The sequence below is a fragment of the Salvelinus sp. IW2-2015 genome, linkage group LG20 (assembly GCF_002910315.2).
Source record: "Salvelinus sp. IW2-2015 linkage group LG20, ASM291031v2, whole genome shotgun sequence".
NCBI classification, from domain to species: Eukaryota; Metazoa; Chordata; class Actinopteri; order Salmoniformes; family Salmonidae; genus Salvelinus; species Salvelinus sp. IW2-2015.
The window spans coordinates 16,272,441-16,299,024 of NC_036860.1; the positions used below are offsets into that span (position 1 = coordinate 16,272,441).

General features: G+C 41.6%; 1 protein-coding gene across 1 annotated transcript in view; it reads left to right on the top strand.

Moving 5' to 3' along the window:
* mapk8ip3 (mitogen-activated protein kinase 8 interacting protein 3) overlaps positions 1-26,584 on the top strand; it is a 94,827-nt gene that overhangs the window by 12,749 nt on the left and 55,494 nt on the right. Inside the window, 4 exon segments of the mRNA XM_070449247.1 lie at positions 15,315-15,435; positions 24,120-24,190; positions 24,356-24,447; positions 25,081-25,104. Of these exon segments, the coding sequence (XP_070305348.1) occupies positions 15,315-15,435; positions 24,120-24,190; positions 24,356-24,447; positions 25,081-25,104 (308 nt within the window).

Below are 26,584 nucleotides of genomic sequence, written 5' to 3' on the forward strand. Positions count from 1 at the left end.
CAACACTAAACAAGCAAAACACATAAGAACTCTGGTCAGGACGTTACACCTCCTCACTGTGCGTGGGGTCAATATAGACACACATCCTCTTCCAGGCCGATAGTTAACATCTCCAGTTGCTTTACATTTCTTAATTATTGCCTTGATAGTGGAAATGAGCATTTTCAACCTTTGAGGAATTTTCTTATAGCCATTTCCTGATTTGTGCAGCTCAACAACCTTTTGTTGCACATCATTACTGTATTCTCGGGTCTTTCCCATAGTAAAGGATGACTATGGGAACTTAGCCTGTGTGTCACCTCGTATTTATACCCTAGTAAAACAGGAAGTCATGGTTTATCACTTAAGTGTTCCTAATCACTCAGGTGAACTTAAAAACGTAAAATATGAATGGGAATATACTTCACTTAGATTTTACTCAAAAGAACTTCTAGGGGTGCCAATAGTTATGGCACATTTAATTTACTTCACATACATTTTTTTTCACTCATTTTATTTCATCTAAAGGTTTGATTTTTGTGAATATTTTGAATGAAAGACCAAGAGGATAAACAGCAAAGAAACATTTTTCACAGCCCATTTTCCTCATATTTACCAAGGGTGCCAATATTAGTGGAGGGCACTGTAGCTTCAGCATTCAGTTCACTCTGGCTCTGGAATCTGTCCGTTAGGACAGAACTTCTCCATGTTAGCTTTATTTTCTCTCTCTATAGACACCACCCGAAACCTGTTCTCGGTAATTCCCAGGTATTTACTGAAAAGTTCTATAGTAAAATGTGAGGCCAAATTACAGTAATAACCCATGAATAACCTTTCATTTAAGCTAGTAGTTTGTTTCTATGGGATTAATTTTAACAAGCACCCCAAGAGATAGCTTTTATATTCTCCATCCTAGCTTTACTGTCACTAGCCTATAGACACTAGGATAAACGTGCTCATTTTCCTTTACATTCCCAGGTTCAGTTAGTATTTACAGAGAAATTGATACAATTGTAATGACACTATAATAACCAATGAATTAGGGTACTACTTTTCTATAAGATTCACTACAACAAGGACCACTAGGCACTATTTGGTACCAGGTAGCAGTTACCAATTGTGCAGAATTCTAAAAGATGACATTAACAAGCATGACAGCTGATGACAATCACAATTACCTTCACACAGTTATGACACATGCATTATACTTGGTGTCATGGCAGCGCCCCTGTCAGTTGTCATAAACAGATGTCAGCTATTATGACTCCTTACGACATCTGTTATAATGCATGTAACAGTGTTACTACTAGTGTTATTTGTTATTAGCAACACGCATGCCCCGCCCACCTGAGGATCTGTCTTTTTCAGCCATCTATTTCCTGTGTTTGAGGGGTGCAAAATCCACTTGTCACTTAAATATCGCTGGATTGATTGCTTTCATTTTACTCCTGCGACTCTCCTACTCCTGCTTGTGCATGTCGTTTTCCCCTTTACAACCGCGGAAATGTTTGTAATGACTTGTCGAACACAACCCGGTAATGGCTGAAATGGGCTCAATGGAACACATTGACTTTCCGTTACATCTTTAAAAATGCTAAAGCTTCATCTGGGATTTAACACTTACATCACAAGAAAGAGAAGAAAGATTTTGGTTGGTGTTAATTCTTGGTGGAATTGAAAAAATTAAAAGTAATTTAATACAGTTTAAATGTTTACAAATTAGATGCGCTCAAACGATAGCAACTTCCGAAAATGAAGACTCGGATTATAGGGATATTATGTCTGATCTTGCAAACAATGTATATGTATTAGGGATGCACAATATATTGGTGAACATGGCCGAAATTAGCTAAAAATGCCAACATCGGTATTGGCCGATGTCTAGTTTAATGCCGATGTGCAAAACCGATGTCAAAGCTGACGTGCATACCTATATAACATGACGTGACGCCACGTACAATTTTGCGCTATACGTGCAGGTAGACCTAGGTAGAGCAAGGTTTTGGCGGTTGCAGTCCACCCCTTTATGTTAATGTACTCATATACAGAGCGTTCGGAAAGTTTTTAAACCATTTTACTTTTTCCACATGTTGTTAGGTTACAGCCTTATTCAAAAATGTATAAAATAGTTTTTATCCCTCATCAATCTACACACAATACCCCATAATGACAAAGCAAAAACTGTTTTTTTTACATTTTTGCAAATTTTTTACAAATAAAAAAACTGAAATATCACATTTACATAAGTATTCAGACCCTTTACTCAGCACTTTGTTGAAGCACCGTTGACAGCGAATACAGCCTCGAGTCTTCTTGGGTATAACGCTACAAGCTCGGCACATCTGTATTTGGGGAGTTTCTCCCATTCTTCTCTGCTGATCCTCTCGAGCTCTATCAGGTTGGATGGAGAGCGTTGCTGCACAGCTATTTTCAGGTCTCTCCAGAGATGTTCAATCAGGTTCAAGTCCAGGCTCCGGCTGGGCCGCTCAATGACATTCAGAGACTTGTCTTGAAGCCACTCCTGTGTTGTATTGGCTGTATGCTTAGGGTTGTTGTCCTGTTGGAAGGTGAACCTTCGCCCCCAGTCTGAGGTCCTGAGCGCTCTGGAGCTGGTTTTCATCAAGGATCTCTCTTTACTTTGCTCCATTCATCTTTGCCTCGATCCTGACTAGTCTCCCAGTCTCTGCCGCTGAAAAACCTCCCCACAGCATGATGCTGCCAACCCCATGCTTCACCGTAGGAATGGTGCCCGGTTTCCTCCAGACGTGATGCTTGGCATTCAAAGAGTTAAATCTTGGTTTCATCAGACCAGATAATCTTGTTTCTCATGGTCTGAGAGTCTTTAGGTGCCTTTTGGCAAACTCCAAGCGGGATGTCATGTGCCTTTTACTGAGGAGTGGCTTACGTCTGGTCATTCGACCATAAAGGCCTGATTGGTGGAGTGCTGCAGAGATGGTTGTTCTTCTGGAAGGTTCTCTCATCTCCACAGAGGAACTCTAGAGCTCTGTCAGAGTGACCATTGGATTCTTGTTCACCTGCCTGACCAAGACCTTTCTACCCCGATTGCTCAGTTTGGCCAAGAAGAGACTTGGTGGTTCCAAACTTCTTCCTTTTAAGAATTATGGAGGCCACTGTGTTCTTGGGGACCTTCAATGCTGCAGACATTTTTTGATACCCTTCCCCAGATCTGTGCCTCGACACAATCCTGTCTCGGAGCTCTACGGACAATTCCTTCGACCTCATGGCTTGGTTTTTGCTCTGACATGCACTCTCAACTGTGGGCTCTTATATAGACAGGCATGTACCTTTCCAAATCATGTTTAATCAATTTAATTTACCACATGTGGACTCCAATCAAGTTCTCAAGGATTATCAATTGAAACAGTATGCACATGAGCTCAATATTAAGTCTCATAGCAAAAGGTCTGAATACTTATGTAAATAAGGTATTTCTTTTATTTTTATACATTTGCAAACATTATGGGGTGTTGTGTGTAGACTGCTGAGGATTGTTTATTTATTTAATACATTTTAGAATAATGCTGAAACAAAATGTGGATCAAGTCAAGGGGTCTGAATACTTTCCGAAGGCACTGTATGTACATTTATGGAAATGAGGCGCATATCATTTTATTTATTTTAACACAAAATGAAATAAATACCTGATACCATTAGACCATTTATAAATGAGTGCATTCTAAGAAAAAAAGTGACATTTGACAATACATTTAATACCTGAATTCCCACCAAAATCCCTGAACTCCATTTGTTATTTGTCTATTCCAGTAAAATGTTGTATGTGCTATAAATTCAAAAAGTTTGGAGTATCTTCATCCATCATCCAACTGTTTTATAAGAAATGTTTTTAAAACCTTTTAACAATTTTGATGACAGTTGCTGATGTTATCCTAGACACATTCTAGTACAGTATAAGTAGACAGCTGTGCAGGGTTTTACCCAAAATAAAGGTCCAATGCCACATGATGCTTAGTCACAGATGTGTGTACAGTCATATTGTAAGGTCCCAAATAGCACCCTATTCTCAGCCTAGTGCGCTACTTTTTACTAGGGCCCATGTGGCTATATAGGGAATATGGTGTTATTTGGGACACTGTGGTTTTCTCTGTCTCGTTGTTTGCTACATTTGAGAGAAGAGAACATGATTAAATGCATACATTTGAAATAGATTATCATGAAAGTGTAAAGAGGATTTGTTTATATGCTTTTTGAAGCAAGTGACACAAAAATAGCATGTGTAAGAATTAGTAAGTGTGCCGGTCAGAAAATATGATAAGTATTTGGATGAAATAGTGCTTGCTACAACCAACATGAATAATGATAATGACAACCTGTAAAGATATAGTGAAAGTCCTTTGGAGTAACTCGTACTGTTTTATAACTGTATTATATGAATTAGAGACTTCATGATGAACTGCAGAATAGTGTACTATACACGAAAGTAACAGTAATAATCACATTACATTACCTGTACAATGTTATAAGGGTAAGAGTTGAGGTCACAGTTATAACCTTCAGAACAGAGCTCCATTTTCAATGAGACCATAACACACTATATTTGCTGTGGTGGATTAGAACTTTGAATACAGCAGCGAACATACGAGTGCACAGATGCTATTTCAAACATAAATGTTTTAGATGCGACCCAGGGATTGGTTTAAGGCACTGCCTGAGACAGTGGCGTGGTGCGTTGTGGGGGGATGGGGCACGGTGCATTATGGGAAATCAATTGTACACCGAGGGAGATTGGCTCTGTAACCTGATTTTGTGCTAATGACAGAGAGCGAGAGATGGACAGAGAGGGGGCAATACAGAGGAGAGAGAGAGAGAGTTAGAGAGGGGATGAGAGAGAGTTAGAGGATAGAGCAAGAGGGAATGGAGAGAGAGCGATACAGAGGAGAAGAGAGGATGAGAGTGACAGATGTAATATGAGCAGAAATACAAGCCATAAAACAGGGCTAGAGAGGAGAAACAGAGAGGGAGTTAGAGAGAGAAAGGTAGACAAAGAGCGAAAGAACAAGACCAAGATTGAGAAATACAAAGGGGGGGAGAGAGAGAACATCTTACCAGAGAGAGAGAAAGAGGCAGACAGAGTGAAAGAATGAGAGACAGAGATGGAGAGAGATACAGAGAGAGAGGGAACATCTTCCCAAGTCTAGAGAGAAAACAACAACAGCCCACACCCTGGCAGAATCTCCTCCCTGTGCCATGTGTTTCCTTTGGGAGTGATTACCAAATGGCGCCCTATTCCCTTTATAGTGCACTAGTTTTGACCAGGGCCCATAGGTAGTCAAACCTAGTGCACTATATAGAGGATAGGGTACCATTTTCGACCCAGATTTTAGATTGACCCACTGATAAATAAAGGCAACAACATGTTCTATGATTCCTCCCTGAGTCTCCATTGTATCCACAAAGGAGTGTAATTGACAACCACAGTCACTCTAAGGCTGAAATGTAGATAAATATGTTCAAAGGACCATGAATATTTATTGTTTGATTCCTGATAGTTTGAGACCTCAACATGTTGATCCCAATATGCTATATGCTATAAAGCACTTTGACCAATGTTGTTTTGAAAGAACAATATACAATTTGATTTATTGATTGAAATACAGTATGTACTATCAGAATATAAATGCACCATCCCACTGCGCGGCGCTTCAATTCATTTATTTTGATCAATAAGAGGGCCTGTTATTGTTTTGCCTGCATCTAGCACTAGGCTATCTATCTGCTCACCAGACCACCCCTACTGTGGATGCTGCTGAGAGCTGGCTGGGTTGCTGGGTTTGGCTGGGGAGGAGGGGTGCACAGGGGCAAGCAGTATCCTGGGGAGGTCGTTTGAAGGGCAGGAGGGTCAGCAGGACAGTTGCCTGGGGTGTAATAGTATATTGTGGCAAGGCAGGGTGTGTGTGTGTGTGTGTGTGTGTGTGTGTGTGTGTGTGTGTGTGTGTGTGTGTGTGTGTGTGTGTGTGTGTGTGTGTGTGTGTGTGTGTGTGTGTGTGTGTGTGTGTGTGTGTGTGTGTGTGTGTGTGTGTGTGTGTGTGTGTGTGTGAAGCCAGACTGCAGCATGATGCTATTGTTTTCTCATGATGTTGCCTTGCTTTGGTCAACTGGTGAGAATGGAGTTGTGTTCCAAATGGGACCCATGTTCCCGGTTCCCTATAGTGCACCATGGGCCCCGGTCAAAAGTAGAGCACTATGTAGGGAATAGGGAGATGAGCTGTATGGAGGTGAGATGGGGTGGGGTTGTCTATTCGTTGAGGTCAGGGGGAAATGCCGGGCATTTGTAGAAAAATGGCAATGGACAGGCTCCATGAATATGGGTGCCATAGACTAATAACAGGAGCATTTTTAGGGGCGTACTGGGTGAGCAAATGGACATATGTCCCTGTCCCTAACTTTGGCAGGTTTGCCTCCCCATGTTCCCGGATCCTGTTATTTGAGGTCAGCCAGGCGATGGTAGAGGATATCTCTAGCAGCAAGCAGGGCCTCGCTGCAGTCGGGGGATTACAGTCGTAAGACTGCAGCCCGGCCGGCCCATTGTGCAAGGCTTTATAAAACCCTGCAGACTGCAGAGAGAGCCCTTAGAAGGAAGGCTGGCAGGCCAGGCAGCTGTGTTAGTTTCTGTTCGTTTTCTGCTTTCTGTATAGAGAGAGCGGAGAGCAGGGTCTGGTTCAGTTGGCACGACATGGGACAAAACGCTTTGAAATGGAGGAGATATGCTAATACATGAACCGGTCACAAAAATAATGCTAATTTTCATGTTTCTAAATCACATTTAAGTCACATTTATTTATAAAGCCCTTTTTACATCAGCAGATGTCACAAAGTGCTTATACAGAAACCCAGCCTAAAACCCCAAAGAGCAAGCAATGCCGATGTAGAAGCACGGTGGCTAGGAAGAACTCTCTAGACAGGCAGGAACCTAGGAAGAAACCTAGAAAGGAACTAGGCTCTGAGGGGTGGCCAGTCCTCTTCTGGCTCTGCCGGGTGGAGATTATAAGAGTACATGACAAATAAGGCCCGATCGTTCTTTAAGATGTTCATAGATGACCAGCAGGGTCAAATAATAATCACAGTGGGTGCAATGGGTCAGCACCTCAGGAATAAATGTCAGTTGGCTTTTAGAGAGAGAGAGAGGCACATCCGGTGAACAAGTCAGGGTTCCATAGCCACAGGCAAAACAGCAGCATGAATGTTTTTACGTTTTGCGCCCTACTGAACATGACCCTGGTTTTTGTGATTGGAGATGACAGGGTAGATGTTCTTGACGCATCTTTCTCTGTGACTCACCCCGTCCAAAACAATACTAGCAGTTCATTTGACCCATAATCCTCTAGCTTCAGCAATAGGTGAAGCTAGACCCCTGACCATGACAGAAGCAGACAGCAGCATTGAAAAATTAAAATGAGTCCTTGTTGCTGGCATTGCTATTTTATGAGAGACATTTCATACTGTGTAATATTTATTTAATTTATTTAACCTTTATTTAACTAGGCAAGTGAGTTAAGAACAAATACTTATTTACAATGACAGAGGCTGGGATAATTGTATTTTTATAAAATATAAATATAGGACAAAACACACATCATGACAAGAGAGACAACACTACATAAAGAGAGACCTAAGACAACAACATAGCAAGGCAGCAACACATGACAACACAGCATGGTAGCAGAACAAAACATGGTACAAACATTATTGGGCACAGACAACAGTACAAAGGGCAAGGTAGAGACAACAATACATCACACAAAGCAGCCACAACTGTCAGTAAGAGTGTCTATGATCGAGTCTTTGAATGAAGAGATGGATATGAAACTCTCCAGTTTGAGTGATTGTTGCAGCTCGTTCCAGTCGCTAGCTGCAGCGAACTGAAAAGACGAGCGACCCCAGGGATGTGTGTGCTTTGGGGACCTTTAACAGAATGTGACTGGCAGAACGGGTGTTGTATGTGGAGGATGAGGGCTGCAGTAGATGTCTCAGATAGGGGGGAGTGAGGCCTAAGAGGGTTTTATAAATAAGCATCAACCAGTGGGTCTTGCGACGGGTATACAGAGATGACCAGTTTACAGAAGAGTATAGAGTGCAGTAATGTGTCCTATAAGGAGCATTGGTGGCAAATCTGTTGGCCGAATGGTAAAGTACATCTAGCCTCTCGAGAGCCCCCTTACCTGCCGTTCTATAAATTATGTCTCCGTCATCTAGCATGGGTAGGATGGTCATCTGAATCAGGGTTAGTTTGGCAGCTGGGGTGAAAGGGGAGCGATTACGATAGAGGAAACCAAGTCTTGATTTAACTTTAGCCTGCAGCTTTGATATGTGCTTAGAGAAGGACAGTGTAACGTCTAGCCATACTCCCAAGTAGGGTTGCAAAAGGTTGGATATTTTAATAGGAACTTAAACCCGGGAATTTGGCTTAAATTCATCAAAGTTAGCTTATAACATTTAACCTTTTTTGTGGGATACACATAAGGCAATTCTAGGTTTGTGGCATATTTTGGTTAAACTATCCCCAATTCAATGGAATTGCAACCCTCTGCATGCACAGTACATTTTTCCATCACATGTGCAGTGCATTCTTCCATCGCGTGTACAGATGATTCTCAAGATCTTGCACACTAATGAGATGCTATTGAGCCCACACTGTCTGAGTCAAGGACTACATGCTTTCCGGTAGGTTTTGATTACAATACTGTGTGGTGTGAATATATTTTGTATGACATACATGTTTTTTGTTAACTAGTAAATAGTAGCCTACAGCAAAGTGTGTTTAAATCATTTCTAACTTGTTAACAATTTCTGCTAGTTAGTTTTTGCTACCATGTGGGTTTTAGCTTGCTTGAGCCTGCTAACTGAGGAGTGTTAATTCACCTGTTTCCATACATGTTTCATTTTAAAACATTTATCTTACAAAGGAGTTGTTTAATCTAACTCCTTAACTATTTATCTGTACATGGAATTGTATTTGTTTTTTAAAAATCTGATGTGTGGAGACATTTCACTGCAGCTAATGTAGAAGGAAAAGCTGTGTACATTTGCAAATACTGTGCCAAATCATATGTGAAGAATGCAACAAAGATGCAGAATCATCTGGCCATGTGCATACAGTTCCTTCAGTGCTCACAACAAGCAACCTCTGATAAAAGTCCCTCTACTTAGATTCGAGGTGAAAATGATGAATCAGACACCTTATCGATAGCAACAGCTCATGGTCCTCCTGGAATCAGAAGTTTTTTTGACTCAATGGAGGAACATAGTCAGAGAAATGCTGATGAATGTCTTGCTCGAGCTGTGTATGCAACTGGTTCACCTCTGATGCTCACAGGCAATGTGTATTGGAAGAGATTTCTGAATCTTCTTCGCCCAGCATACACCCATCCAACCAGACATGCTTTATCTACTAATTTGCTGGATGCAAATCATAGAAAGCAGACTGTATTGCAATCATCTCTGATGGGTGGTCGAATGTTCGTGTGCAAGGAATAATTAACTACATCATCTCCACCCCTCAACCAGTATTCTACAAAAGCACAGACACAAGGGACAACAGACACACTGGTCTCTACATTGCAGATGAGCTGAAGGCAGTCATCACTGACCTTGGACCACAGAAGGTATTTGCACTGGTGACAGACAATGCTGCGAACATGAAGGCTGCTTGGTCTAAAGTGGAGGAGTCCTACCCTCACATCACACCCATTGGCTGTGCTGCTCATGCATTGAATCTGCTCCTCAAGGACATCATGGCACTGAAAACAATGGATACACTCTACAAGAGAGCCAAAGAAATGGTTAGGTATGTGAAGGGTCATCAAGTTATAACAGCAATCTACCTCACCAAGCAAAGTGAGAAGAATAACAGTACCACATTGAAGCTGCCCAGCGACACCCGTTGGGGTGGTGTTGTCTTCATGTTTGACAGTCTCGTGGAGGGGAAGGAGTCTCTCCAAATGGCCATATCACAGTCTGCCGATATGGACAGCCCCATCAAGAGTATCCTCCTGGAGGATGTATTTTGGGAGAGAGTGGTAAGCAGCCTGAAACTCCTGAAACCTATAGCAGTAGCCATGGCACGGATTGAGGGAGACAATGCCACCCTGTCGGATGTTCAGACTCTGCTTGCAGATGTAAGAGATGAAATCCGTACTGCCATGCCCACTTCACTGTTGCTCCAAGCAGAGGAAACTGCAGTTCTGAAATACATCAAAAATCGTGAAGACTTCTGCCTGAAGCCCATACACGCCACAGCGTACATGTTGGACCACAAGGAGGCTGGCAAGAGCATTCTGTCTGGTGCAGAGATCAACAAGGCCTATGGTGTCATCACTACCGTGTCTCGCCACCTTGGCCTGGATGAGGTCAAGGTTCTTGGCAGTCTAGCGAAGTACACTTCCAAGCAAGGGCTTTGGGATAGAGATGCAATATGGCAGTCGTGCCAACATATCTCATCAGCCACCTGGTGGAAGGGACTTTGTGGATCTGAGGCTCTTTCCCCTGTTTCCTCCATCATCCTGCAAATCCCACCAACATCAGCCGCCTCAAAGCGCAACTGGTCCTTGTTTGGGAACACACACACCAAAGCACGCAACAGGCTGACCAATACAAGGGTTGAAAAATTGGTGGCCATCCGGGCAAATTTGAGGCTTTTTGAGCCTGACAACGAGCCATCCTCAACTAGGTTGGAAAGTGACAGTGAAGAGACGTTGTTCAAGAGGTGGACATAGGTCCAGGGAGAAGACATGTAAGCCTGAGAGGAAGACAACCAAATCTTTAGTTTCTAGGCTATCATTTTACAGATGTATTTTGAAAACGATTTTGGGAGATGAGATGGATCATTCAATATTCCCTTTCTTTTGTTGTTCAGTGAAATCATCCCATGTGAAGAGTCAACTCATTTAATTAAAGTTCAGTTCATAACTAATTTATTTATTTTTCTAATGGAAGGATTTAATCATTTGCAGTTATGTCTACTTATGATAAGGTAAAAGGTTTGTTTCTGTTTCTATATGATATGGTAAATATATCCAATGCAAAAAACATTTACATTTAAATGGTGTTAATATTAATTTGCATATATTTACGTTAATTCCCATATATTCCCTTTAATGCACATATATTCCCGTTAATTCCCACGGAAAGTTTCTACCTCTGAATATTCATCAAAATGTGCAATCCTACTCCCAAGTACTTGTATGAGGTGACTACCTCAAGCTCTAAATGCTCAGAGTTAGTAATCACACCTGTGGGGAGAGGTGCATTCTTCTTACCAAACCACATGACCTTTGTTTTGGAGGTGTTCAGAGCAAGGTAAAGGGTAGAGAAAGCTTGCTGGACACTAAGAAAGCTTTGTTGTAGAGCATTTAACACAACATTCGGGGAGGAACCAGCTGAGTATAAGACTGTATCATCTGCATATAAATGGATGAGAGAGATTCCTACTGCTTGAGCTATGTTGTTGATGTAAATTGAGAAGAGTGTGGGGCCTAGGATTGAGCCTTGGGGTACTCCCTTGGTGCCAGGCAGTGGCTGAGACAGCASATTTTCTGACTTTATACACTGCACTCTTTGAGAGAGGTAGTTAGCAAACCAGGCCAAAGACCCCTCAGAGCCACCAATATTCCTTAGCCGGCCCACAAGAATGGAATGGTCTACCGTATCAAAAGCTTTGGCCAAGTCAATAAATATAGCGGCACAACATTGCTTAGAATCAAGGGCAATGGTGACATCATTGAGGACCTTTAAGGTTGCAGTGACACATCCATAACCTGAGTGGAAATCAGATTGCACACCATAGTGAAAACTATAGACATCAAGAAAGCCAGTCAGTTGATTATAGACAAGTTTTCCCAACACTTTTGATAAACAGGGCAAAATAGAAATAGGCCTGTAACAGTTAGGATCAGCTTGATCTCCCCCTTTAAATAAAGGACGGACCGTGGCTGCCTTCCAAGCAATGGGAACCTCCCTAGAAAGGAGAGACAGGTTAAAAAGGTCAGAGATAGGCTTGGCGAAGAAAGGGTCTAAACCATCTGACCCAGATGTCTTTTGGGGGTCAAGTTTCAGAAGCTCCTTTAGCATCTCAGACTCAGTGACTGCCTGCAGGGAGAAACTTTGTAGCGGGGCAGGGGCAAAAGAGGGAGAAGCATCGGGGATAGTCGCATTAGAAGGGGTGGGAGATGAGGAAATGTTGGACGGGCAAGGAGGCATGGCTGAGTCAAATAGGAATCCTGACTTAATGAAGTGGTGATACAAGAGCTTAGCCATGTGCTTCTTGTCAGTAACAACCACATCATCAACTTTAAGGGACATGGGCAGCTGTGAGGAGGAGGGTTTATTCTCCAGGTCTTTAACCGTTTTCCCTGAACAAACATAGTCTGTCCCACAGTTGGGTAAAGAAAGTTCGTAGTCAACAAAGCATGCAGGAGTCATGAGGCAAATAGCAAAATGCACAAGAAAAAAATATATATATAACGACTTGGGGCTCGCCTTTGTAAGATCAGAGTCACTTGCCCCAACAGTGCCTGTGTGCTAGAGGCAAACGAAAGCTCTGGAGAGAGGGGGAGTATGGTGGGGTACCTGTACCAGACAGGGGGAGACAACCAGGGCAGACGGTGAACAGATCGCCAGGTGGAATCCAAGCAGCAGTGCAGCAGACAACGGGCGTAGGTGTCACACCCACTTGGGAGAAGCTTTTATTTCTGGAGGCAGATTTCTTGTAGAAAATGCCAGTGGATGGACTCTGAACAGCAGGAGGGGGCTTCAAGGCTTCTGGATTTGGGTGGGGTAGCCTGCCATTTGTTGGGCTCAAAGGCTTCGACACCTCTCGCTTAACACGTCAGTGCTAATTGAAGTTGTATCCCTTTGTCCTAGATAGCTTGGTAGCCTTAGCATTCAGTTCTTATAAAGTAAAATATATCAGTGTAATGTATTTTTCTTGGCTTTTGAAAGTAAAAATAGCTTCAGACTAAGCATTACTCACTCAGTTCCAGGTTGGATGGTGTCTGTTTGGTTTCTGTTTGTTTGCCAGAGCATTGGCTGTATAGCTTGGGAATAATATGCTATGTTATACACTCTTAAAAAAAGTTTTTTATCTAGATTAGAATCTACAAGGGGTCTTCTACTGCTATCCCCATGGGCGAACCATTTGAAGAACCCTTTTGGGTTCCATGTAGAACCCTTTTCATATAGGGTCCTATCTGGAACCCAAAACGGTTCTTCAAATGGTTCTCACATGAGGACAGCTGTAGAAGAACCCTTTTGGAACCCCTTTTTCTCAGAGTGTATAAATATAATATATTTTACAACGTGAGCCATTTACCACACACCGTGCATTCATGTAATTGATACATTGTTATGTTGCATACGATAGGGTTGAAAATGATTTAGTTTTTCCTATTTACAGTGCATTCGAAAGGTATTCAGACCCCTTGACTTTTTCCACATTTTGTTACGCTACGGCCTTATTCTAAAATTGATTAAATAGTAATTTTTTCATCAATATACACATAATACCCCATAATGACAAAGCAAAAACAGGTTTTTGAAATGTTTGCACATTTATTACAAATAAAAAACAAAAATATCCCATTTACATAGGTATTCAGACCCTTTACTCAATACTTTGTTGAAGCACCTTTGGCAGCAATTACAGCCTCGAGTCTTCTTGGGTATGACGCTACAAGCTTGGTACACCTGTATTTGAAGAGTTTCTCCCATTCTTCTCTGCAGATCCTCTCAAGTTCTGTCAGGTTGGAACGGGAACGTCGCTGCACAGCTATTTTCAGGTCTCTCCAGAGCTGTTCGATCGGGTTCACGTCCGGGCTCTGGCTGGGCCACTCAAGGACATTCAGAGATTTTCCCCGAAGCCAATCCTGTGTTGTCTTGGTTGTGTGCTTAGGGTCGTTGTCCTGTTGGAAGGTGAACCTTTGCCCCAGTCTGAGGTCCTGAGCGCTCTGGAGCAAGTTTTCATCAAGTATCTCTCTGTACTTTGCTTCCTTCATCTTTCCCTCAATCCTGACTAGTCTCCCAGTCTCTGCCGCTGAAAAACATCTCCACAGCATGATGCTGCCACCACCATTCTTCACCGTAGGGATGACGCCAGGATTCCTTCAGAMGTGACGCTTGGCATTCAGGCCAAAGTGTTCAATCTTGGTTTCATCAGACCAGAGAATCTGATTTGTCATGGTCTGAGAGTCCTTTAGGTGCCTTTTGGCAAACTCCAAGTGGGCTGTCATGTGCCTTTTACTGAGGAGTGGCTTCTTTCTGGCCAGTCTACCATAAAGGCCTGATTGATGGAGTGCTGCAGAGATGGTTGTTCTTCTGGAAGGTTCTCAGATCTCCACAGAGGAACTCTGGAGCTCTGTCAAAGTGACCATCGGGTTCTTGTTTACCTCCCTGACCAAGACCCTTTTCCCCCCGATTGCTCAGTTTGGCCGGGCAGCCAGCTTTAGGAAGAGTCTTGGTGGTTCCAAACTTCTTCCATTTAATAATGATAGAGGCCACTGTGTTCTTGGGGACCTTGAATGCTGCAGAAATGTTTTGGTACCCTTCCCCAGATCTGTGCCTCGACACAATCCTGTCTCGGAGCTCTAAGGACAATTCCTTCGACCTCATGGCTTGGTTTTTGCTCTGACATGAACTGTCAAGTGGGACCTTATATAGACAGGCATGTGCCTTTCCAAATCATGTCCAATCAATTTAATTTACCACAGGTGGACTCCATTCAAGTTGTAGAAACATCTCAAGGATTATCAATTGAAACAGGATGCACATGAGCTCAATTTCGAGTCTCATAGCAAAGGGTCTGAATATTTATGTAAGGTATTTCTGTTTTTTATTTTTAATACATTTGCTAACCTTTCTAAAAACCTGCTTTCGCTTTGTCATTATTGTGTGTAGATTGAGGAATTTTAGAATAAGTCTGTAACGTAACAACATTTGGAAAAAGTCAAGGGGTCTGAATACTTTCCGAGTGTGCTGTATTTCCTATCTATTTTATTTTTGATGAAGATTTTTCCWTTCTTGATTTGCAATTTCAATTCACTTCCTGAATTAATTATTGGTTGTTTTTGTCCCACAGAAATTCATAGAGTTTGAGGATACATTAATCTGTGTGGATGTCCTCTCCCATAAAAATGTATAGGGCCGGTTTCCTGGACACAGAGTAAACCTGAAAAATATTTTCAATGGAGATTCTCAACTGAGTCATCTTTTTAGTTCAGGACTAGGCTTATTCTGTGTCCGGGAAACCGGCCCATAGCGTTTGAGGATGGTTTTCACTGACTGTGTATGGTTGTTCTCTCCCACAGAAATTCATAGAGTTTGAAGATGCGTTGGAGGGGGAGAAGAAGGACCTGCAGACTCATGTGGAGAGCCTGGAACTGCAGGGGAAACAGCTGGAGCTCAAGACCAAGAACTATTCTGACCAGAGTGAGTATAAACTACTGTTACTGCTCAGAACTAGAACTACTCTGACCAGAGTGAGCATTAGGATGTTTTCACACTTGGTCCCTTTCTGACAATTTTCGTGACCTCAGTATGGCTCGCTTCATTTTTTGTCCAGTGTGAACACTGCAAAGGAACTCAGAACCCTCAAAAGGGACCCAGAAGTGAACCAAACACTTTTTTAGGGCAATGTACAACACAAAGCTACCCAGTTTTGCTTGTTATTATTCCCGCACCACATACTAGAATACTGCAACACCGTTTCCCCTCCCATAAGCCCTCACATTGGTGCCACAAAAGAGAGAAGATGATTATCTGCCGGTTTGCAGAAAAATATTATTAGTTTGCAATATCTGATCTATAAAGAGAGATTCTAACCTGTTTATTCGCTTGTGGGGTTTGAATAGTGTAAGATGYCAACAATATATTTAGTGAGAATCACAACATGGGGTACAAAATCAATTCTAGCTCTTAAAGGGGAGTAGACTATATTGGGTGTACAATTTCAAATTACAGCATTATTTAATCTGCAGTTATTCTTCTGCTATTTATTCTGTTACTAATAATATTTGTTAATAGTAATTATAATTATTATGTCTCATCTTTTAACTAAATGGAATCTATTAGCTTTCAAAATATAAGTATATATAAATATCTGTATGATAACACGTTCTGATGGAATGGCTTGTCCTGCACTTTGCAAAAACCCAGAGTGCATTCAGTAAATGTTGGAAAAAGATCTTGGTTCCTTTCGAAGTATAGCAATGTGAATGCAAAGAAGACTGACCACAAAATAGGTGAAGTGAACTGGAAGAAAAAAAAGAGTTGAGTCCTCATTCGAAGTAAAGGGCAGTGTGAATACAAAGAGAACTGAGTTCTTTTGCTTTCTTTTACCTCAGAGTTCACTAGAGGACTGAGATCGGTTATTTTAAAGAGGACTATTTGTGAAAACACCCTTAGACTTAATAACTAGGACTACTCTGACTAGAGTGAGTATAAAATTATAATAACCGGAAGTACTTTGATCAGAGTGGGTATAGAACTATAATAACTAGAACGACGCTGACTAGAGTGACTATAGAACTGTAATAACTAGAACTACGCCGGCCAGTTTGAGTATAGACTATTAATAACTACGTAGAACTACTCCGACCAGAGTGCGTATACAACTATAATATCTGCAACTACTCTGACCAGAGCGAGTATAGACTTAATAACGAGAATTACTACAAATATGAATTGCTAATTATGGAAATTAAGATAAACAGGATTTAAATATATTTTTTAATAGCTATATATAATACAAATCGAGGTGAGGGCAATAAATGCTTTTGGCGGTTGATCTGCTTCTGTTCTGTGGGTGGCACTGTGTGCTCTTTCGAAGGATGGTCCCGGTCTCTCCAGGGCCATGGGATCCGGGGGGTCGAGGGTGGTCTGCCGGTCACTGGGATGACAACCCAACTCGGGATGAGGAGGGGTTTTAGCAGGTGGAATAGTGGGGACCAATTGGAGGTTTACTTAGTAGCAGTGCAAATATCATGGTACAGCTATATAGACACTCAATCATCATGTTACTTTTTAATGGTACGTTTAAAAACATATATTATGATAAATAGAATTTAAACTTGTGTCTCATTATTGTAATTGGTGAAATAAGTATAGCCAGTTATAATTGTAATGGCTTAGCAGATAATAAGAAAAGACGATCAGTATTTACCTGCCTAAAAGAGAAGGAATATAATATCTATTCTTTACAGGAAACTCATTCAACAATTTTAGATTAAGTTTTGTGGAAAAAGGACTGGGGAAGTGAAATATATTTCTCCCATGGGCAAAGAAATTCAAAAGGGGTGATGATATTAATTAACAGTAATTTTGATCCAAATGTGCAAATTGTCCAAACAGATCCTCAAGGTAGATGGATGATTTTAAATATGTTATTGGGCCATAAACAGATATGACTTATTAACCTATATGGTCCAAATAATGATGTTCCAAGCTTCTTTGAAAATATATATAAGAATTTATCAACTCTACAAGCAACACTAGACTCTATTATTATGGTGGGAGATTATAATACGGTTTTAAATACCTATATGTACCTTGTTTTTAACTAGGACAGAATAATTTATAACTGACTTTTTCCGACATAACATAGGTACAGCAGATCCCCTTATTGTATGTGCCTAAAAGAGTCCATACTAACAAAGGAAATCGAAGGACTAACAGTACAGATATAATTATTATTTTTACTTTTCTCCCCAATTTCATGGTATCCAATTGGTAGTTACAGTCTTGTCTCATCGCTGCAACTCCCGTACGGACTCGGGAGAGGCGAAGGTCGAGAGTCATGCATCCTCCGAAACAAACACGACCTCTGCTTCTTGACGCAATGCCTGCTTAACCCGGAAGCCAGCCACACCAATGTGTCGGAGGAAATACCGTACACCTGGCGACCGTGTACGAAAAGGCTTTTGATAAAGTACGATTGGGGTTTATATAAAAATGCCTGGAATATTTCAATTTGAGAATCTCTTATATAATGGGTTAAAGTTATGTATAGTAACCCTAGGTGTAAAATGGTAAATAATGGCTACATCTCAGAAAGTTTTAAACTGTCGAGGAGTAAAACAAGGTTGTCCACTATCGGCATATCTATTTATTATTGCCATCGAAATGTTAGCTGTTAAAATTAGATCCAACAATAATATTATGGAATTAGAAATCCATGGCTTAAGAACAAAGATGTCATTGTACATGTACACTGATTCATGTTTTCTTTTAAATACACAATAAGAATCCCTCCACGGCCTCATAGAGGATCTAGATACTTTTTCTAACCTTTCTGGATTAAAACCAAATTATGATAAGTGTACTATATTACATATTGGATCACAAAAAAATTCTACCTTTACATTAACGTGTAGTTTACCAAAAAACACATCTGACGGGGATGTGGACATTCTCAGTATACATATCCTGAAAGAAAGAAATCTCACTCCAATACATTTTAATAGAAAGTTAGCAAAAATAGATAAGATCTTGCTACAATGAAAAGGAAAATACCGGTCTATTTGTGGAAAAATCACCCTGATTTAACTTTAGTCATATCACAGTTAACCTATTTGCTTATGGTTTTGCCTACACCTAGTGACCTGCTTTTTAAATTACATGAGCAAAAAACATTCAATTTTATTTGAAATGGCAAGCCAGGCAAAATTTAAAGGGCCTATTTATATAATGAATATGAATTCGAAGAGCAGAAATTAAATATTAAAGCATTAGACCTCTCACTAAAGGCATCAGTCATAAAGTTATACTTAAATCCAAAATGGTTCTCTAGTATATTAGTAAGAGTGTCTCACCCCATGTTCCAGAATGGCCTTTTTCCCTTTATTCAGATTACAACCGCTCACTTTTGGTTATTTGAAAACGAAATAATCTCAAATGTTATCTTTTAAACAAGCCATAGAAAGTTGGTTGCAATTTCAGTTTAATCCACCTGAAAAGACAGAACAAATAATTCAAGTATTGTGGTTAAACTCAAATATACATATTGATAAAAGTTAAAGGTATAATCTTTGTAAATGATATAAATACGACTGGTGGAGTTATGTCACACATAACTGAAGGGCCTCCTCATTCCAGCCGCTCTCAGCGGCGAGGGTACGAAACTCACATGCCATCTCAGCAACACTATAGGGGCCTTGACGGAGGGACAGAAGTCGTTTAGCGGCATCCTTACCACAGACCGGGAGGTCAAAGACTTTCCTCATCTCCTCCGTGAATCTGGAGTAGAAGAAGCAGATGGGGACGGTCTCTCCCACACCGCTGTGGCCCAGGAAAGCGCTGCTCCACGGAGGCAGCCAATCAGGAAGGAAATCTTGGCCCGTTCGCTAGCATAAGAGTAGGGCTGTTGTTCAAATACTAGTGAACATTGTACTAAAAAGGCTCTGCAAGCTTTGAGGTTAGCATCGTAGCGCTCGGGAGTTGGAACAAATGGCTCCCGGGACGGAGAATAAGGACTTGGGACGGGTTGTGAGCTCTGGGCGAAAGTTCGGCCCTGTAGGTCAGACAGCCCTTCTGGAGCTCATCAAGGGGTTTTCAGGGCTTGGTCATGTTGCTCGAGCAGGACGCCTTGGCCAGCGAGAGTTTGGTGGAGAGTAGCAGAGTCTGCTGGGTTCATCTCTTGGCCAGATCGTACTGTTACGCGGAGTGGAACAGGGAAACCCAAGAGCAGACTCAGACGAGGAAACTGGGATGAAGTAACCAAAGTATTTTATTGCAACACAGGGGGGAGAAGGAGTGCAAGCCAGAGGAAGCTTGGGTGGGTTGCAGGAAACCAGGTGCGGAGGCTAAGGCTGGAGCGAGAGGGGTTGGGACAGGGTAAGCAGTTCCGGAGGGGAATCCAAGGGAGTAGTAGAGTGTGGAATCCAGGACAGAGTAGTAGGATGACGAGACATGGGACTGAAGACAGGGACCAGAATCAGAGCGGGCAGAACTGTAGCGGAGAGGAAAACAGCGTCAGGCAAGGAAAACTGGCATAACAGGTCCTGAATAGTAACAAACGGCTAGAACCGTAGACTGACTGAGCAGAGATTACGATCTGGCAGCGTGGAAGTGGCAGGGCTGAGTATTTGTAGAGGTCTTGATTATGGAAGAGGTTGCAGCTGGTGGGGATCTGCTCTGACTCTAGCACACACTCTAGTCTCCACCCACACAATCACACACACAGAGAGAGAGAGGGAGAGGGAGCGAGTACTGGGGGAGTAGTGGCAGGTCAAGGAGACACAGGATGAGCAGTAGAGGACGTTGCAGGAGCAGTATATATATTTTTAAAAGTGGGTATGTGTGTATATGTGTGTGTGTGTGTATATATGTATGTATGTGTATATATATATATATATATATATATGAATGTTTATACTATATACAGTGGGGCAAAAAAGTATTTAGTCAGCCACCAATTGTGCAAGTTCTCCCACTTAAAAAGATGAGAGAGGCAGAAAATCACATTGTAGGATTTTTAATGAATTTATTTGCAAATTATGGTGGAAAATAAGTATTTGGTCAATAACAAAAGTTTATCTCAATACTTTGTTATATACCCTTTGTTGGCAATGACAGAGGTCAAACGTTTTCTGTAAGTCTTCACAAGGTTTTCACACACTGTTGCTGGTATTTTGGCCCATTCCTCCATGCAGATCTCCTCTAGAGCAGTGATGTTTTGGGGCTGTTGCTGGGCAAAACGGACTTTCAACTCCCTCCAAAGATTTTCTATGGGGTTGAGATCTGGAGACTGGCTAGGCCACTCCAGGACCTTGAAATGCTTCTTACAAAGCCACTCCTTCGTTGCCCGGGCGGTGTGTTTGGGATCATTGTCATGCTGAAAGACCCAGCCACGTTTCATCTTCAAAATTACAGGCCTCTCTCATCTTTTTAAGTGGGAGAACTTGCACAATTGGTGGCTGACTAAATACTTTTTTGCCCCACTGTATATATATATTACCGTTCAAAAGTTTGGGGTCACTTAGAAATTTCCTTGTTTTCCATGAAAACATACATGAAATGAGTTGCAAAATGAATAGGAATTATAGTCAAGATGTTATAAATAATGATTTTTTATTGAAATAATAATTGTGTCCTTCAAACTTTGCTTTCGTCAATAAATCCTCATTTTGCAGCAATTACAGCCTTGCAGACCTTTGGTATTCTGGCTGTCAATTTGTTGAGGTAATCTGAAAATATTTCAACCCGTGCTTCCTGAAGCACCTCCCACAAGTTGGATTGGCTTGATGGGCACTTCTTAGGTACCATACGGTCAAGCTGCTCCCACAACAGCTCAAGAGAGTTGAGACCCTGTGACTGTGCTGGCCACTCCATTATAGACAGAATACCAGCTGACTGCTTCTTCCGCAAATAGTTCTTGCATAGTTTGGAGCTGTGCTTTAGGTCATTGTCCTGTTGTAGGAGGAAATTGGCTCCAATTAACCCGCCGTCCACAGGGCATGGCGTTGCAAAATGGAGTGATAGCCTTCCTTCTTCAAGATCCCTTTTAACCTGTACAAATCTCCCACTTTACCACCACCAAAGCACCCCCAGACCATCACAATGCCTCCACCATGCTTGACAGATGGCATCATCTTTTCATTTTTTTTGCGTTTCACGAATGTTCTTCTTTGTGATCCGAACACCTCAAACTTAGGTTAGTCTGTCCATAACACTTTTTTCAATCTTCCTCTGCCCAGTGTCTGTGTTATTTTCTCCATCTTAATCTTTTCTTTTTATTGGCCAGTCTGAGATATGGCTTTTTCTTTGCAACTCCGCCTGGAAGTCCAGCATCCCGGAGTCGCCTCTTCACTGGTGTTTTGCTGGTGCTATTTAATGAAGCTGCCAGTTGAGGACTTGTGTCTGTTTCTCAAACTAGACACTCTAATGTACTTGTCCTCTTGCTCAGTTGTGCACCGGGACCTCTCATTCCTCTTTCTATTCTGGTTAGAGCCAGTTTGCTCTGCTCTGTGAAGGGAGTAGTACACAGCGTTGTACGAGATCTCACATGGAATAGCCTTAATTTCTCAGAACAAGAATAGACTGACGAGTTTCAGAAGAAGGTTCTTCGTTTCTGGCCATTTTGAGCCTGTAATCGAACCCACAAATGCTGATGCCCCAGAAACTCAACTAGTCTAAAGAAGGACAATTTTATTTATTCTTTAGTCAGGACAACAGTTTTCAGCTGTGCTAACATAATTGCAAAAGGGGTTTTCTAATGATCAGTTAGCCTTTTAAAATGAGAAACTTGGATTAGCTAACACAACGTGCATTGGAACAGAGGAGTGATGGTTGCTGATAATGGGCCTCTGTACGCCTATGTAGATATTCCATAAAAAATCTGCTGTTTCCAGCTACAATAGTCATTTACAACATTAACAATGTCTACACTGTATTTCTGATCAATTTGATGTTATTTTAATGGACAAAAAAATTGTTTTTCTTTAAAAAACAAGGACATTTTTAAGTGACCCAAACGTTTGAACGGTAATGTGTGTGTATGTACAAATCAAATCATGAAATCAAATTTTATTTGTCACATACACATGGTTAGCAGATGTTAATGCGAGTGTAGTGAAACGCTTGTCCTTCTAGTTCCGACAATGCAGTAAAGCTTACACCAAGCTTTGTCAGGAGGAATGGGCCAACATTCACCCAACTTATTGTGGGAAGCGTGTGGAAGGCTACCCGAAATGTTTGCCCCAAGTTAAACAATTTAAAGGCAATGCTACCAAATACTAATTGAGTGTATGTAAACTTCTGACCCACTGGGAATGTCATGAAAGCTGAAATAAATCATTCTCTCTACTATTATTCTGACATTTCACATTCTTAAAATTAAGTGGTGATCCTAACTGACCCAAGACAGGGAATTTGTACTAGAATTAAATGTCAGGAATTGTGAAACACTGAGTTTAAATGTATTTGGCTAAGGTGTATGTAAACTTCTGACTTCAACTGTATATAGTTACCCAAAAAATATATGGGGGATTGTAAATTATGCAGACAATTACATTGATGGAAGCAACAATCTATCCGCAATATTAAAGCTGATCCACCCCCTAATAAAAAAAAAGAATTAAAAACATTACTTCAACAAGAGTGAGTATAGACTTATTAACTAGAAGTACTCTGACAATTTGATTTCGACAATGCCATTTGCCCACTACATGGGATAAACAGCTGCAGGTGATTGCGCTGTATCTAATGGCATATACAGCGAGACAGTTATGCCCAGCAGTGCGATGGATCAGACTTTGTTTACATAAGACAACACATCGATTCTGCATGTGTTTTTCTGTTGCTCATCAGTCTTTAATAACTAGAACTACTCTGACCAGAGTGAGTATAGAACTATAATAACTTGAACTACTCTGACCAGAGTGAATAGTACCTCAGTACTAAAATACTGTGTACTATTACTCAGAGCTAGAACTACTTTGACCAGAGTGAGTGTGTACTTCTCAAAACCAGCATACTGTAAGTGTGCACAACTCAGAACTAGCACACTGTGAGACTTCCCTACTCAGAACTACCACACACACCGTGAGTCTGCATTACTCATAACTAGCACAATGTGACGGTGCACTATTGACAGCCAAGCACAAAGTGCATAGCCCAGCACATAGTGACTGTGCACTATTGTCTACCTACACTGTGGAGGACTACACATAGCCTACTAGCACACATTGGTTTTGCACCGTGAAGAGTTATGCATGTAGTATTCACGGACACAGTATAGCTTGTTTTACACTTAACCCACCATGTCCGGATGAGCCAGTGCATGTTCTGTCTTCTGTGGTCAATATGGCTTAATAGGGTTTTAGTGCCTCTGACAGCAAACAGACTCACATATTCAATCAATGAGGAAACGGGCCTGCCACCATTTAGTGTTTCAAAGCAGACCAGCTTTAAATGGAGAGCACCATCACACTATCCACTGTCCAATATGGAGCCATGTCCAGCAAGTCCCGGACTAATAGACATTTTCAATGGAGAATCTCATTTGAACAGGTTTTTGTCCAAGATCTGTGTCCAGGAAACCAGCCCGACGTGTATAACCCACAGTGCTGTTGCAATGGGAGGCTGGTTGACTCTGATTCTGTTTTTCTGGGTTTCAGTCACGCGTCTGGAGGAGCGTGAGTCAGACATGAAGAAGGAGTACAATGCTTTGCACCAGCGACACACAGAGGTAGTAACAGCCGTGTGTGTGTGCGTGTGCGTGCATGGGAGAGTTTAGTATCTGACTCCATACTAGCTGCTAGGTTTGTATCTTGATGTAGTTTGCCTGGTACAATAGAACCAAGTCAATGGAATTACGTCCATCTTCCTCATTCATCCTCTCTCTTCCTGTCAGATGATTCAAACATACGTGGAGCATATTGAGAGGTCCAAGATGCAACAGGCAGGGAACAACAGCCAGTCAGAAGGGCCAGGGAGTGGACGAACGTGAGTGGCTGACTTTTTAAAAACATTTTCTTCAGAAAACGTTATTATCCCCCAGTGAGGAAATCCATTGAGCAGCATACAGACAAAACAATACAGTTCATTCAACAACATAGATATAAAATAATATAGTTAGTTGTGACCTTTCTGGAAAGTGTGCGTGGGTGGGTGCGTGTGTGCAGGGGGAAGAGTATAGAAATTGATCCTGGCATAGCTAGTAGTAACAACTATGCTGAGGTAATGGTATGTGGTTTGTTGTGCTTGGGTTTAGTGTTCTGTGTTTAGTGTGCTGTAGTTGTGTTGTGCTGTGTGTAATGCCTTCTGTTGTGCTGCTGTGTGTTAGCCTGTGTTAGCTTGTTTTGTGACCAGTGATGTAGTGGTTTACAAAACAGGTTGGTAAAAGATGATCGCTGTTTGTGGTGAGTAAAATAACGCTCCCTATACTTTCAATGCCCTTTTTCCGCAGAAGGTGGGTAAATGCTTGTGCAAAATAAAATATTTCACTAAGCAACATTTATGTGTGTTTACCCTCCACTACACCACTTGTGACCTGTTGTATCATGGTTTGGCTTCACTCTAATCACCATATGTCTGTCTCGTTGTCTCACTCTGTGCTCGTGCTGCTGTGTTGCACAGTCAACGCCACGTGTGGAGGAAAAGGTAAATCACTACCCCCAAAAACCTCTTTGCCTCTTACCCCCCATAACCCCCCATACCCCCATAACAGGCCCCCGACAGGGATGTGCCCATAACAGGCACATCCCTGTCCCCTCAATCCCAATCTCATTCAGTGTTTGTCAGTCTTGGTCCTGAGTATAGGACCCAGGTTCAAATACTTGAAAAATTATTTTAAACACTCAGTCTTTTTGGGACTTTTCTATTGGTTTATAAAGCCAGGCAAGCTGAACCAAACGCAGATATTTATTTCAGTAGTGCTGAGCGATTTAGTGATTTTTGAAGTCGGTTCGGTTTCAGTTCGATTATTCATTTTTTACATTAAAATATTATAGCTTTTTAATGGAGATGCCAAAATAGTGAACATTCAATTGCCAAAACATTGGAAATATTCCATTGTCTCTGTCAGGTCCACAAATAGAGAATTGCTAATAAATAATAAAATATTTCAGTTGTGTATATTACTTAGTTTTATTTGACGACTTTATCATTTTTCATTCCTTAAAGTCAGCATCTCGTCTCAACTCTGCTCAGGCAGTAGCAGCCAGCCAGACAACCATCTAACGTTATCTCTGTTCTCACCATACTGTACTGTCTTTAGTCATCCTATTTAGCTAGGCTAGCCTGCCTAAGTATGCTGCAGAACTGTCAGACGAAATCATTTGACTAGTTCTTTAAAGTAGATAAGGCATACTTTCACGAACTCTCTATCCCTCACTCTCGTCATTGTGTTGTCTACTATCCTCTCTCTCATGCGGTGGCGAATGCGGTCTGTGTGTATCTAACCTAACGTAGCAGGCGTAAAAATGTATCGCGAACCAGAAAATAACAGGCACAATGATTTATGGCCATTGTAGTTAATTACCACGTTTCTGAGCTGAGCTAGGTTGAATATTTGCTTAATGAAAACTACAACTCCCTTCAGCCCAGCATCCCATATAGTTCTGGACTTAATGTCTCTCGTCAATGATTTGATTTCTATCTAGAGAAATGGCACATTGGGCTAACAACAAAAATATATAATAACTCGAATTCAAGTAATTGAAACGCAATTAGTTGTTTGTAATAACAACAAAAAAACTAAAATGTGGATAATCACTCAGCACTATTTTTCAGGTATTTAAAAACCCAGGTATGCTGGGTATACAGGCGTTTGCTCCAGCCCAGCACTAACACACCTGATTCAACTATTAGGGGGCTTGTTGATTAGTTAATTCAGGTCTGCAGATACTGTGGTTCCCAGGACTAGGACTTGACGATCACTGCCCTGGCTCCATTGACCAACCAGCCTCTCCTTCTTGGACTAGAAGTTCCCCTGCCCCCAATATGGAATGACCCAGAGTTCGTGTCTTTGTCCTTTACCTTATCCTCTATCACCAACTGTTTATGGTCGGTCGGTCGGTCGGTCGGTCGGTCGGTCGGTCGGTCGGTCGGTCGGTCTGTGTGTGTGTGTGTGTCTGGTGCG